Source organism: Leguminivora glycinivorella, chromosome Z (assembly GCF_023078275.1).
Source record: "Leguminivora glycinivorella isolate SPB_JAAS2020 chromosome Z, LegGlyc_1.1, whole genome shotgun sequence".
Taxonomy (NCBI): Eukaryota; Metazoa; Arthropoda; class Insecta; order Lepidoptera; family Tortricidae; genus Leguminivora; species Leguminivora glycinivorella.
The window spans coordinates 25,630,114-25,644,598 of NC_062998.1; the positions used below are offsets into that span (position 1 = coordinate 25,630,114).

At 36.3% G+C, this 14,485-nt stretch overlaps 1 protein-coding gene across 2 annotated transcripts in view; it reads right to left on the reverse strand.

Moving 5' to 3' along the window:
* Window positions 1-7,880: 7,880 nt before the first annotated feature.
* Window positions 7,881-14,485, reverse strand: part of LOC125241385 (beta-alanine transporter-like) — a 32,588-nt gene continuing 25,983 nt past the window's right edge. For both annotated transcript variants that reach the window (XM_048149848.1, XM_048149849.1), the window contains exon 12: window positions 7,881-9,509. In XM_048149848.1, the coding sequence (XP_048005805.1) occupies window positions 9,443-9,509 (67 nt within the window). In that variant the 3' untranslated portion in view covers window positions 7,881-9,442. The remainder of the gene's footprint in view (window positions 9,510-14,485) is intronic.

Sequence of the window (14,485 nt, forward strand, 5' to 3'; positions counted from 1 at the left end):
TCTAGCAAAGTCATTAGAGTTACATATATGAACTGAGTTTTTTTTAACCATTGAAAGTTTGTACGAATACGGAACCCTCGGTGGGCGAGTCCGAGTCGCACTTGGCAGGTTTTTCATTATGTAAACAGATATTAGTTAATCAGTCAACTTAAATTCGCTGATAAGTGTTCGCTGATAAGTACGTGAAAAGTGTCCGTGTTTTCCCCGGACACTTCTTGACTCCCCGCCCGGACGGGCCCCGGACGGCCTCCAAACTAGGACAAATCCGGGGAAACCTGGACGGATGGCAGCCCTATACTCACATAACAATCACGGACGATTAGGCTTTGTAATTTTAGCAAGCAGGTCGCAGCATGTCGAAGATGTATTATTGTATGTATAATTGAATTAGAAGCTGGTTTTACAATCGTAATGTATATACGGTTCATTTTAACGTAGTTTTAATAGTTTGTGAGGCGTCTGGCGGTGCTAATTGTTTAGTTACTCGACCGACCGCCGTAGAGAACCCATTGGATTCGAATGATTTGTTGATAGTAAGAAAAAATGATTGTTATAGTAGTTACAATGTTTTATTTTTTTAGCATACTAGACCAAACTAGATTTTATCATGGCATTCATTCCCATCAACCTACAATCATCTTAATACCTTATGTCAAGTCAAGGATTATTTACATAGGTTTACATACTTCATACTAAGAATCGTACTTGGATTTTTTAGCGCCACCATTAAATACTATAACTACAAATTTATTTATTTTTCAAAATGTGTATTGACGTGATATGTGTAGCTTAACTTCAAAACTGGGTAAATCCATTCTGCTATAAGGTTGATTATCTTTCAGATCATATTATATTTTTTATATATTCAACCTTAAAGCAGAATGGATTTACCCAAGTTTGATGTTAAGCGACACATATATATGTGATAAATATGTAATTTGTTCTTATCAAAAATAAAAACACGCAAAAATATTTGGGGAAAATATGATTTTGACCACCTATTCCAGGCTCCGAACAGCGCCATCTAGTTTTAAGCATAAAAGGCCCATACATTTCAGGGGTACGCTTTTTTGTATGGGGTTTGTCAGTCCAGTATTAAATCGTTCTTGCTTATGTAATGATTATGATTCTGAATAAGTGTAATCCAAGTTTGCTCCATGCCAACATATGACAAATCTTATCTACTAATAGTGCCATTGTAATTTATGGTTATTTTTCGGCTCGTAATTAGCAAACTCGGATTACCATGATTAATTTTTCGTTTGCTATAAAGCAATAGCTTGGCAATAGCAGACTTGCGAATGTCGCTATTTTTTAACTGCCGCCCAAATCTCAAGGAAGAGGTTCTCAATTCGTCTGTTTTTTTCTATGTTTGGTATTCGATATTTCCGTCGTTACTGGACAGATTATGAAAAATGATTGAATGTATACTTACCCATTTTTATCAGAACCCAGTTCTGATGATGGGATCCTGGAGAAATCGAGGGAACTCCTCAAATCCTAAAGGCCTCAAATACATATGATTTTTGGGTTTTTATAAGAACAACATGCATTTACGTTCAGAACAGTGGCATTTGGTGCAGTGGAACTGCTGATGATGATCAGATCGGAACTCCTCAAACTTATAATGACTTTCATGATATATTTATCAGAAAACCATGTAGGTACTTACATGAACAATAGTGACTTTATACACACTAGGTTTTTCCAGAGCCTGAACTTTGCGATTCTCCTCCTGCGGGGTGAAGGAAGCTTTTACAGAGTACCTAGTTGTTTGGTGTTGTTGAGAGCTGATCTGTCACTCCCTTGACGCTCGCCAAAATCGCTGGCACTGAACCAAATTAAGGTACGAAGATGATTTTCAGCTTGCATTTTGCTTATTTGTTTTACAAGGGAGCAAAGTTGCTGTTTAACCACACGTGCCAATATTGATACCCGAGCAAGCGAAATATTCCAATATTGAACCGCGAGCGTAGCGAGTGGTCAATAAGTGGAATCTTGAGCGTTGCGAGGGTTTCAAGGCACGTAGGTTTAACAAACTTTGCCACCGAGTGAAACACAAAAATTTTCACCACACCAACACGAAAAAAATATTGACTATAAAACATCAAACTAAATCAAATCGAGCAATCTATTCAATATTTATGATTCAAAATCATTATTTGTAGGTAAATTCTACCAGTCAGCTCAAGGCATCAAGTTAAAATTTGTATGAAATTACTTTGTACTCTTGTGGATAAAATGCAATTTTGCTATCCGTTTTCGAATAGCAAAATTTATCTTTACCACTTGGTGTAGTGAATATAGTTTTTTTTAATCACAAAGCTTCTACACCTTAATACATATAACTAAAATAAACACCACTCGGAGTTGCTCGAGCGCGTCAGGTACATATTGGTAGTGAAGTGCCAACGCTTAACAAGTAATGTATCTGATGGCAAGGGTATGGATGATAGTACGGATGGAGGATAATTGTATAACCCCAATCGTGCAACGTGACAAAAAAGTATTCTATAACTAGTATAACTGAAACTAAACCAAGCGAGAGAGAGTTAACATTATAAACATTGTGATGATAATGAGTGGGTATGTAACCATTAGGATGTGCGTTTAACTCTCACTTAGCTGGTTTTATATCGAAACTACTGTAAGTAGTTCTCTCGGAAACTGTTATTTGAAGTTATGCTACTCACAAATAGTACTTAGTTAATAGTCACACAGACTGATGCACGTCACGAGGCAATTTCCTCGCGCGGTAAAAAACGTGCTATGTAGACGAGGCACCTCTACATTCTACATTGATTGGTTTGTTGCCGCGCGAACACATTGCCTCGCGAACTGCCTTGTTCTGTGTGGAGCCGGTTAATCAATAGTTTCTGCCGAGAAGTACAATTATTAATATTATAAACTCGAGCCCAGAGGTTGAAGGAATTAAATAAATAAAGTCATAAATAATTTTTAAGAAAAAAAAACCGTCGCCTTTCGGGTTCTGGTGAAAGTTACTTGCGAATGTTGGATTATGTAGAAATGTGTAGGTATTTTTTAAAACTGCTTTTAATGCTTTAATTATTAGATGGCAACACAAATGAATTTACGTATAATGCTAAGGTTTGAGGAGTTTCCTCAATTCCTCATGAATCCGATTATATTATAAGAAATCGAAGCTTGACAAACTTTGACTTGAAAACTCAATATGCTTAACAAACATAACTAAATAAATGTCACTGTTCTGAACTTAAATGCATGCTTTTCTTACAAAAATACCAAAGTCACTTATGAGTGTGCCGTTCAGATTTGAGGAGTACGGTTCTGACTATCATCAGCAGTTCCACTGCACCAAATGTCACTGTTCTGGACGTAAGTGCATGCTGTTCTTATAAAAATACCAAAGTCACTATAAGCGTGCCGTTCAGATTTGAGGAGTTCGGTTCTGACCATCATCAGCAGTTCCACTGTACCAAATGTCACTGTTCTAGACGTAAGCGCATGCTGTTCTTATAAAAATGGCAAAGTCACTATAAGCGTGCCGTTCAGATTTGAGGAGTTTGGTTCTGGCCATCATCAGCAGTTCCACTGCACCAAATGTCACTGTTCTAAACGAAAGTGCATGCTGTTCTTATAAAAATACCAAAGTCACTATAAGCGTGCCGTTCAGATTTGAAGAGTTCCGTTCTGGCCATCATCAGCAGTTCCACTGCACCAAATGTCACTGTTCCGTACCTAAATGCATGCTGTTCCTTTAAAAACACAAAAATCACCATATGTATGCCTTTCAGATTCGAGGAGTTCCCTCGATTTCTCCAGGATCCCATCATCAGAACTGGGTTCTGAGAAAAATGGGACCAATCTGTATGCATTCAATAAAAAAAAAATTTTCAACATCGGTCCAGTAACGACGGAGATATCGAGGAACAAACATTAAAAAAAACAAAAAAAAAACATACAGACGACTTGATAACCGTCCTTCTTGAGAGATATGAGGCGACGGTTAAAAAGGGTATGTGAGTTCGATTTAATGGAAATAAATAAATTTTATGAAAAAGCGTGACCTGTGGTTGTATTGAAAGATAGAAATAAATAGTGTGTGTGTGGATTGAGTGAGCAGCATTTTCTCGCTCCCACTTACAAATCCGGTATGCTCATCTGTTAGCACGATTAGATTACCAGGTTCTGGTTTCTTACTAGTGAAGTATTATATTCTTTGATTCTTACCAATTATCATTCATGTCCTTTTTAATGCATGAATGTCGATATGGTTATTATCCTGACGTCGACAAAAATTACACAATACACATCATCACTAGACCAAGAACATAACCTAAAAACAGTTTGCAGATGGAGAATTAATATGGTATTAGTTTAATATAAACTATTATCAAAATTGAACGAAACTCCCCAATCTCAATATGACAATGGGAAGGTGGGGAAAATCAGGAGCCGACATAGTGTGGTCACCCTACTTGATACATTTGTATGAGAAAAGTTATGTCTGAATATCTTTAAAACCAGACAACGAATATAAAATATTAGATGGTGGATATTTAGTAAAAATGTTTACTAAATGTTGAAGTACTTTTGAGTGTCTTAGGTGCTACAAATCGTAAGATATTTACATTTTTAACTTTCTCAAAACGTGTGGACTGAGTGAGCACTTACAAAAATTTATTATAAAAAACCTGACACGTTAGTGGTTCGTTTTGTATTTTACAAATTCCCATTTCACTTTTACTAAACTATACACATATAATAGCGGTCTAAATCTTATGTTTTTCATCAAAATTCGGCTTTACAAAAGTGTGAGGATTGAGTGAGCATAAGAAACTATTTGTAAAAAATTAAATACGTCACTAGGTGATCTAATATTTATAGAGGTAGGTTGGCCTATTTTTTACTAAATGTTAGTATATTAATATTATATGTTAAATGAATATATTCACTGTTTTCGTTGGTAGTTTGTGAGAACTGAGTGAGCACATGATTGATGATGACAAATTCAGAGATTCGTTTTACAATTGTTTTAGAACTTTTACTAAATGATCAGCATATTTTTTTTTATTTTCGGAAGGTGCTCACTCAATCCACACACACACAAATAAATAAGGTGTACATGAAGCCTAATGCAAAATTTCGTGATTAAAGGAAGAATATAAAAATCAGCCTTGAAATTTAAGGAAAGTTAGTCTTTAAAAAAATACCTTATAGCAAAAAATGGCCGACGGGCCGAACTAGGTAATATGCAGACATTAAACGTCGATACGAACTCGAATCTACATTGTCCCAAAGTTTTATCCTTCAGAAAATGAGGAAGGTCTGGCGGCTCTGGGCTCTTAGTCCATTAGGGTATGGTAACACTTTTTTTTTTGTTTTTTGAATACCTACTAAAAGTTGCTACGTAGCAATTTTCAGCTTTCTACGTAGTACCCTAAAATATGATGATCATGGTATACCTACGTCAGATACAAGTTGTGAGGGTTCAAAAAATTACGGAACACTTCGAGGGAATTCTCTATAATTTTTCCCACTTTTGTAGCGTAACGTACTGTTATGGAGTTAAGGTATATAGAGAGAGAAAGGGATATTTTTAATGGTATAAAATGAAAGATGTCATTCTGTTTTCGTGCCGTTTATTTTTGTAAATAATAATATAATTTCCTTTGATAAAAATATAGTTACAATCAGACTTAACATTTTAACACGTCGATTGGATTTGCACGAAGTACATTTTAATTAAATAAATGGAAGAACTATTTAATTTTTTTATAAACCTACCTATCTAAAAATATGTAAGCAAAATAAAAATAAACCTCAGATTACACTTACATTACCTTCTTAGAAATAAATGTGTAGTCGGCAATAAACATGAGCGGTGTCGTATTATAACCGTCGTCGACAGAACAAAGTCATGGTCTGCCAGGCACAGTTTTTATTCATTTAGGCACTCGCCTCATGATTTTAACTCGAACACGTCACCTCTTTTGTGACATAGTGAATTGCTTTACATAATTCGCAGGCCAGCACCTGCACCGGCGGCGTCAAATGTACCAGATGTATTGGGTACCTAGTACCTACCTCTAGCCGTTCTTCAACAAGGCACTTTTACTATGGGCATTATACTTATTTTGCATTGGCCTCTGTAAAATAAGTCTAGATCTTGTAACTTTCGTACTATAAAACAACTGGTCAGAATACTTTTCTCATACCTTACTAATTTGACTAGGTATCTACGTTTTTAGGGTTCCGTAGTCAACTAGGAACCCTTATATTTGAAATTGATCTACTTATTAAGGCACTGAGACTTATTAAGTAGATCGCGTAGCGATAGCCCAAAATGACAACCTGCACCGTGTCCAATAAGTCCGAAAACGGAATCATAATGGCGAAAGCTTCTTGACAATAAAATTAATATACATTTCGAAATGTAGTGACAAAACTGTCTCAAAGGACTGAAAGCAATTTTTACTTAGGATTTACTTTAACATTTTAAAACGGTGCTTGAAAAAGTATATTCGAATTTTTTACATGTGAAACAAATATTAATATGAATATCCCCACTAATCGACACATGAACCGAAACGCTTTTTACGGACAATTATTTTCATCGACAACAGGGATGATACCGATAAAGCCTAAAGTGAGCGTCAGGACCCCTGGACCACTACAGATATTTGATGTTTAGTACATACTAAAATTTAGTACCTATTTGATACTATTTGGTACCTCCACTGATATCGAAAAATCGAGCGAATAAAGTGGCCAGACATTCTGACGTCAGGATGTCTGGACCATTTTTGGTTTACATAGTTCTAGACAACACTACTAATTGATATCTTAGTCAATATTTACTACCTATTTTGTACCTGTCAATATATTTTTTTCAAATTTTTTTGGCGTACCAGAAAAAAGTTATGACGGAATTTAAAGTTGTGAGCCCGGCCGTACCGTTGAAGTATGTAGCGCCTGTCAAAAGTATAGAGGCAAATCCGCCTGCCCTCCTGCGCGCGTCAACTTAAATAGGAATTTAGTTTTAGGCACTCGCACATCATCTCTACTACTGACTAGTGGCATTAATATAGTCGAAATATAAAAGTAATTAGTGTAATTACACTAGTTTTCCATTTTCCTCCTGAGAGACCTAAACACGTGGCAACAGTTGGGCAAATTCTAGGGGGGAAATAGCATAAACTGTTATAATTAACAGCGTCATTGGTAATATTGGTATATAGGATGTATTTTGATGATGTGGACCAGTCTATGGTCCACGAGCTCCGTTATAGGAGTTTATCATATAAATAAACTACTGCTTTCGGTAACATTTGTTTTTTGCATCGATTAGTGTCAATTATGAATTAAGAATAAATACAAACATCAAATCAATCATCTACTATCAGTACCTACAACCACAATGCCGCCAAATCTGCCATACAGCTCTACAGCTGCTGAACAGTCGCAAAAATGACCGGCTGTCAGGGGTAAACTGATTTACAAATTTCTCCGCCAGGAGATGTCTCTCAGGGACATGACATGAGATTAGATGTTATTGAGACTGTAGGAGGTTCTCTCAGGAGGAAAATGGAAAACTAGTGTAATTACACTAATTACTTTTATATTTCGACTATATTAATGCCACTAGTCAGTAGAGATGATGTGCGAGTGCCTAAAAATAAATTCCTATTTAAGTTGACGCGCAGGAGGGCAGGCGGATTTGCCTCTATTCTTTTGACAGGCGCTACATACTTCAACGCCACGGCTGGGCTCACAACTTTAAATTCCATCATAACTTTTTTCTAGTGTAGTGTGTTGTCTAGAACTATGTAAACCAAAAATGGTCCACACATCCTGACGTCAGAATGTCTGGCCACTTTATTCGCTCGATTTTTCGATATCATTGGAGGTACCAAATATATGTACTCAGGTACCAAATAGTATCAAATAGGTACTAAATTTTTGTATGTACTAAACATCAAATATCTGTAGTGGTCCAGGGGTCCTGACGCTCACAGCCTAAAGAGAGTTCTATTCTCGTCTGTTCGTGAGTTAGTGAGCAGCATTATGCTACTGTCATAATCACATTGTCAACTCTAACAAGCCCAGGAGGCCCCAACGGCCGGTTCGGAATGTCAGCTAACAATAAGTACTAGGGTAAGACACAGGTTAAATATTGTTTTTCACATATAAGAAATACATATCACAACCTCATTCAAGTGTCACCGTATGTTACTAACGATGTTCTACTTTAAATCGGCATACCTAAAACATCATTATGCCTAAGACAATGTAAAACTCTTAAAATTAATTATCGGCATTTGTAGCAAATTAGGAACAGTTTAACGTTGTGCAGCATCTTATAATGCATTCTTTTTACAGTCCTTGAGTTTTAATTATGTAAGTTAAATAGTTACCAACTTAATTCTAACATATTTAGTACTTAAATACCTACATAAAAAACTGTAACACTGTAATTGCACATAATTACGTATGCGTACCTACGTACATTTGAAATGATGAATTATCTATCTATGAATAAATGAACCTACTCATCTAATTTCAATGTAAGTAGGCATTGTGCAAGGTGTTCCACATTTGAGCAAGGCGTTACAAATTGAAAATAATTAAAGTGCATTTTATTGTCTCACCAGTTAGCAAAAGGTACTTATCGAGACAAATAATTATTTAGTGAAATATTACCCATTGTTGTTTACATAATATTTACGTAAGTAAACTACTTAATTAATAAATCACAAATAATAAGTGAATAAGTAACGTAATGCCTAATGGCGAGAATTTGTATAACTAAGTAATAAGGCAGACTATGACAAAAGTGTCATAATCATAATCATACCATAACAGCGATACAATGCAAGGCCGGTAAAACTTGCGCGAAATAATGTTTAAAATTAAGTATAAAATCTGTCAAGCCAATAAGGAAGGTGCCTAGGCACCTATCCTAAACTGATCATACTTAGGTACTTAAGTGGTTAAATTTTTGGAGTCACTGTCATCCGTATCACTACACAGTATGAAACAAAGTCCCCCTCCTCATCATTCTCCTGTCTGTTTGTTTGTATGTTCGCGATAAACTCAAACAGGACTGAATGTGTTTTAATGCTGATTTTACTTATGATTAGAGTGATTCCTGAGGAAGGTTTAGGTAATTACGTAATTAGTTATGTGACGAAATACGCTGGCTGAGAATTTGATCGATAACGTGTTGCCCGCGCCTTTTGAGATATAGCAACAACAACGCAAGGTCAAATTATCTCTTTGATTCATTGGTATAAGTACCAATAAATTTCGCGGTAACATATCTTTCATCTATCTTTTGAGGAAAGCTTACCATAACCATTTTAATGTTTTACTAAGATAGGTACATATCTATCTAGTGTATATCTGTACTATTTTTTTTACTTATTTGATAGATATATATCTATGTATTACAACATCGCTACATAATGGGCTCCTTCGTTTTGTTTATCTCCTTTAATTCGTCTTCTTCGATTTCTTCTACATTTCTGTGAACAAGTAATTTAATTTCGATTATTTCATTAGTGTTATTGTTGTATTAATAGGTACTAAATTAGATATCTGAAAAATAAGTTATCGAAAATGAGTCATTACGATTATACATAAGTTAAAATATCTGGGGGCACGGCAGTGCCCCCGCCAAGTCGAGCAAAAGGAGGCACGGCCGTACCATCCTTTTCTCGAAGCATTTCAGACCATTTTCAACCCCCTGTTACTCCGTTCTGGATAAAACTAGAAGCCTCAATTTTCAGCACCCAAGTAGTCATTGTATAAACACGGTATATTCCAAATTTTATTAAATTTAAACCAATAGTTTAGGAATAATTACTAGTCAAAGTTTCTTAGTTTTGTCACTCACTGACTGAATGACACACGATCATCAATGATAATAAGACACTTCTAGTACACTTAGAAGCTTCAAATTTAGAATACAATAAGTGTTTAGTGTATAGATCACATAAAAATTAAGAAATGTTGCAATTTCATTCCAGGTTTTTAGATACATCAACTGCATAAATAACTTTGTAATCTCATATCAATATATGGGATTACCAAGTTATATTTGCAGTTGATTTGCAGTGAATACCTAAATCAGTGTACCTGTCTATGTAAAATAATAAGTTTATACAGGTGCCCTATGTGGTGATGGGTTCAAAATCTCACAACCCCATTTCCTCACATGGAAGTCGTAGAAGTCAACTATGGGATATGGATTCCATTGTGGTGTGTGCGAATAGGCTGACAACCCTTTAATAATTTGCCAATGGTGGCACTGAAAAGTGTAGTTTCGTGTGCTCTGCCTACCCTGTTTGGGAATACATATCTGTGTAAACGAAATTTTCAAACAATCAGTTTTCCTATATCACCAACCGCATAACTAACTTTGTAATCCCATATCAATATATAGGATTGCAAGGTTACATGTGCAGTAATTACAGTGAATATATCAGTGTGTTGTAAAATAGAGGTACAATTAAATAATACGTACCTAAATATTATGTTCAAATGTGAAAAAACTTGTATGTTTCGTTAAGTCGTTAATAGTAGGTACAGTCGAGATCATAAATATGTGTACCTACATTTTTTCAACTAATTTGCAATGGGTTAAGGTGAAAGAATGTGTAGCTGATTAAGCGTAGAGCAAGTAGAGCGACCGCTCTGGGCGCCAAATGGTAAGGGGGCCGCCAAAATCGTACAGCTACATGTAAAAAAATAATTTTTAAGAAAAAAAAAACCGCCTTACTTTGGGGTCCTGGTGATAAATACTTTCAAATGTTGGATTATGTTATCAATTCGTCTGTATATTTTTTAATGTTTGTTATTCGATATCTCCGTCATTTCTGAACCAATTTTGAAATTTGGATGACTCTGAAGTACTTACAGATGAGAATGATTATCAGAACGGAACTCTAACCAGGGGCGGCTCACTCTTCATCAGCAGTTCCACTGCACCAAATGTCACTGTTCTAGACGTAAGAGCATGCTGTTCTTATAAAAATACCAAAGTCACTATAAGTGTGCCGTTCAGATTTGAGGAGTTCCGTTCTGACCATCATCAGCAGTTCCACTGCAGCAAATGTCACTGTTCTGGACGTAAGTGCATGCAGTTCTTATAAAAATACCAAAGTCACTATAAGTGTGCCGTTCAGATTTGAGGAGTTCCATTCTGACCATCATCAGGAGTTCCACTGCACCAAATGTCACTGTTCCGTACGTAAATGCATGCTGTTCCTTTAAAAACACAAAAATCACCATATGTATGCCTTTCAGATTTGAGGAGTTCCCTCGATTTCTCCAGGATCCCATCATCAGAACTGGGTTCTGAGAAAAATGGGACCAATCTGTATGCATATACATTCAATAAAAAAAAAATTCAAAATCGGTCCAGTAACGACGGAGATATCGAGGAACAAACATTAAAAAAAAAAACAGACGAATTGAGAACCCCTTCCCTTGAGATTTGGAAGGCGGTTAAAAAAACAAATAAAAAGTATTACTTAGATTGCGTGGGCGCGCACATATTCCAAAATAGCGAGAGGTGTCAGGAATTAATTCAGATATTGAAGTGGTTGTGGAACGATGTAACAAAATGTCGCAGTCTCGCAGTGTACAACATTCATAAGGCGCTTGCTGCTGCTAAGGTGCCATGAAAGGAGGATTTTAGTCATTGACAAACCTTTGAAAGACAATACGTATTCTATTAAAATTGTATCAATTATGTGGTGTTGCCTTACATCAAATAACGTTACGTAATTACAAAGTTACGTCGTAATCCAAATAGTTAAAATACAGTCCGAAGTGGAGTTCTCCATAAAGCTAAAACCGCCAAAGGCGCAAAACGTCTCAGAGAGTCAAAGGAGCGTAAGCGTGATGATGAGCACACTAGGGAACCGAAGGGACCTACTGAAAAAAACACGGAAATGGGCATGCCGACAGAGTTACTGGACCTATCAGTATATTTGGCCTATTAAAGACAAGGGCTTTTATATAATCTCCCCCTTCCTCTCCACTAGCGGGTTGAGTCTTGATAAATTGAGTCAATAATAGGAAAAAAATTCGCGCTCGCTTCGCTCGCGTTCACTGGTTCCGCCAAATGTCTTTTATTTGTTGGACATAAAGAAATAAGTGCAAATGGTGAACAGAATGCATTTTTTACTTACATACTCGTACTTAGTCAAAATTTCGCGTTTGCTACGCTCACGTTCTTATTTAAAGTCGGGTTTCTGACTCTGTTATGTCGTAGGTACATGAACACGATATCCCCTATCAGCCCCAGAGCCATATACCTCTATTAGGGCGTGTATGAGGAGGTTCAAATGTACAATGTATATTATGCTTATAAATAGAAAATAAGGAAAAAAGTTGAACTATCTACAGAGAGTCTACAAAAAGAAATGAGATCCCATCAAAAACAAAACTTGTAAAAACACCAAGTCTTCGCAACTTAGTTCTTCTGGCGTAAAAAGAGTTGAGATCCCTGTAATACCAAGTCGGTTAATTTATTCAGTCCCTACTTAAAGGACCTTCTGCCACAAGTTATTACGTAGTTTACCTATAGCTAACCTAATAACATATTACTCATAGCTATCATATCAATATGAAAAATATTTCATGTTTTAAAGAAAATGGACTGACTTGGCAATCGCATGAGTATACAATGTACCTATCTCACAAGTTATCATATTACTTACAACGATGACAAAATTGTTTCATGCGATTGCCAAGTCAGTCCATTTTCTTTAAAACATGAAATATTTTTCATATTGATATGATAGCTATGAGTAATATGTTATTAGGTTAGCTATAGGTAAACTACGTAATAACTTGTGGCAGAAGGTCCTTTAAGTAGGGACTGAATAAATTAACCGACTTGGTATTACAGGGATCTCAACTCTTTTTACGCCAGAAGAACTAAGTTGCGAAGACTTGGTGTTTTTACAAGTTTTGTTTTTGATGGGATTAGATATATTTACCGGACCGGAAACCGGACTAATTCCAATAAGGCCTAGTTACCCTTCGGGTTGGAAGGTCAGATGCCGCTTTCGTAAACTAGTGCCTACGCCAAATCTTGGGATTAGTTGTCAAAGCGGACTCCAGGCTCCCATGAGCCGTGGCAAATTCCGGGATAGCGCAAGGAGGATGATGAATAGGTACCGCGAATCTCCATCTTTTCGCCTTGGATACCTACCTACCTAGCTACTTGTATTAGCCTGGTTTTATTAAAGTTGAATGCACCGCCTAGTTTATAGTTGATACATGTTCCGCAAAATGTGCTGGATTAAACTAAATATATTCAATCGGTACAAACTTAAAATATTGAGAAAATAAAATGCATGGAAATGCATATCATTTCCAACGCAATATAGGGTATTCTAATAACGGGCCAGTGAGGGCTGCTAACTGATTCCCTGCTGCAACGCGACAACGGAGTTAGAAGACCAGGGTACGTAGCCGAATGGCACAAACGCTTAGATAGATAGATAGATAGATAAAAACTTTATTCATTTCCACAACATACATGGTTTAAATTACAAAACAATTAAGTACATGCAACTTAAAATTAAGAAAAAACAATCTATTCTAAAAAATCTAAACTAATAATGATACGACCATGTGTCGTGGCAGAGAATTGGCGCTGGCTCAGCATGATGATGCGGCAAGCCATATCGCTGATATTCTGCCAGAACCTTTTATAAAAGTTTGTGCAACGCTTTATTATAAGTACGTTCATGTAAGTGTCTGTGTACATGTTGTGTTAGTGTGAGCAAGTCTCTATGTGTATGTATCTGTATGACAGTCGCAGCAAATATATACATTTTTCAATAGTGTTATCTGTATTTTAAAAACATAGTGGCAGAAGTACGCAATGCAACCAAAACGAAGATATATATATATATATATATATATATATATATATATATATATATATATACATTTAAAAAGAAAGAGGAGTTTCAGCCTTTTTCTTTTTGCTCCTTTAAAAGGTGTAATCGATACTTATGCTTGAAATTTAGTTTGGTTCTTAAACGACGAATGGGTGGAGGAATATTGTTCCAGCATTTACTTGCACGGTACCGAAAACTCCTCCTAAAAGCAGCAGAACTGTGTCTGGGTACCCGTAGTACGGCCGCTCTTGACGATCGAGGTTGATGGTTGGTATTAGAGTGCCATACAAGTTTTTTAAAGAGATACGAGGGCTGTTTAGTTTGGACGGTATCGAATAGCAAGCATGCAAACATAAGTTCTTGTCGAGCAGCCATTTTTAACATATCCGAGTTATTTAAATATGGCTTACGAAACGAAACGCTCGTAGATATCCATCTCTATCGCTCTTCCGTATCCGTATTGGCGCGACAGAGCCAGATTAAATACCTTTCGCGGCGTTTCGTTTTCGTTTCGCGTCGCAGAAATGCCATTCGGCTACAGCATCTGCCCTCGTGTTTAAATTAATGAAGATTGGCGT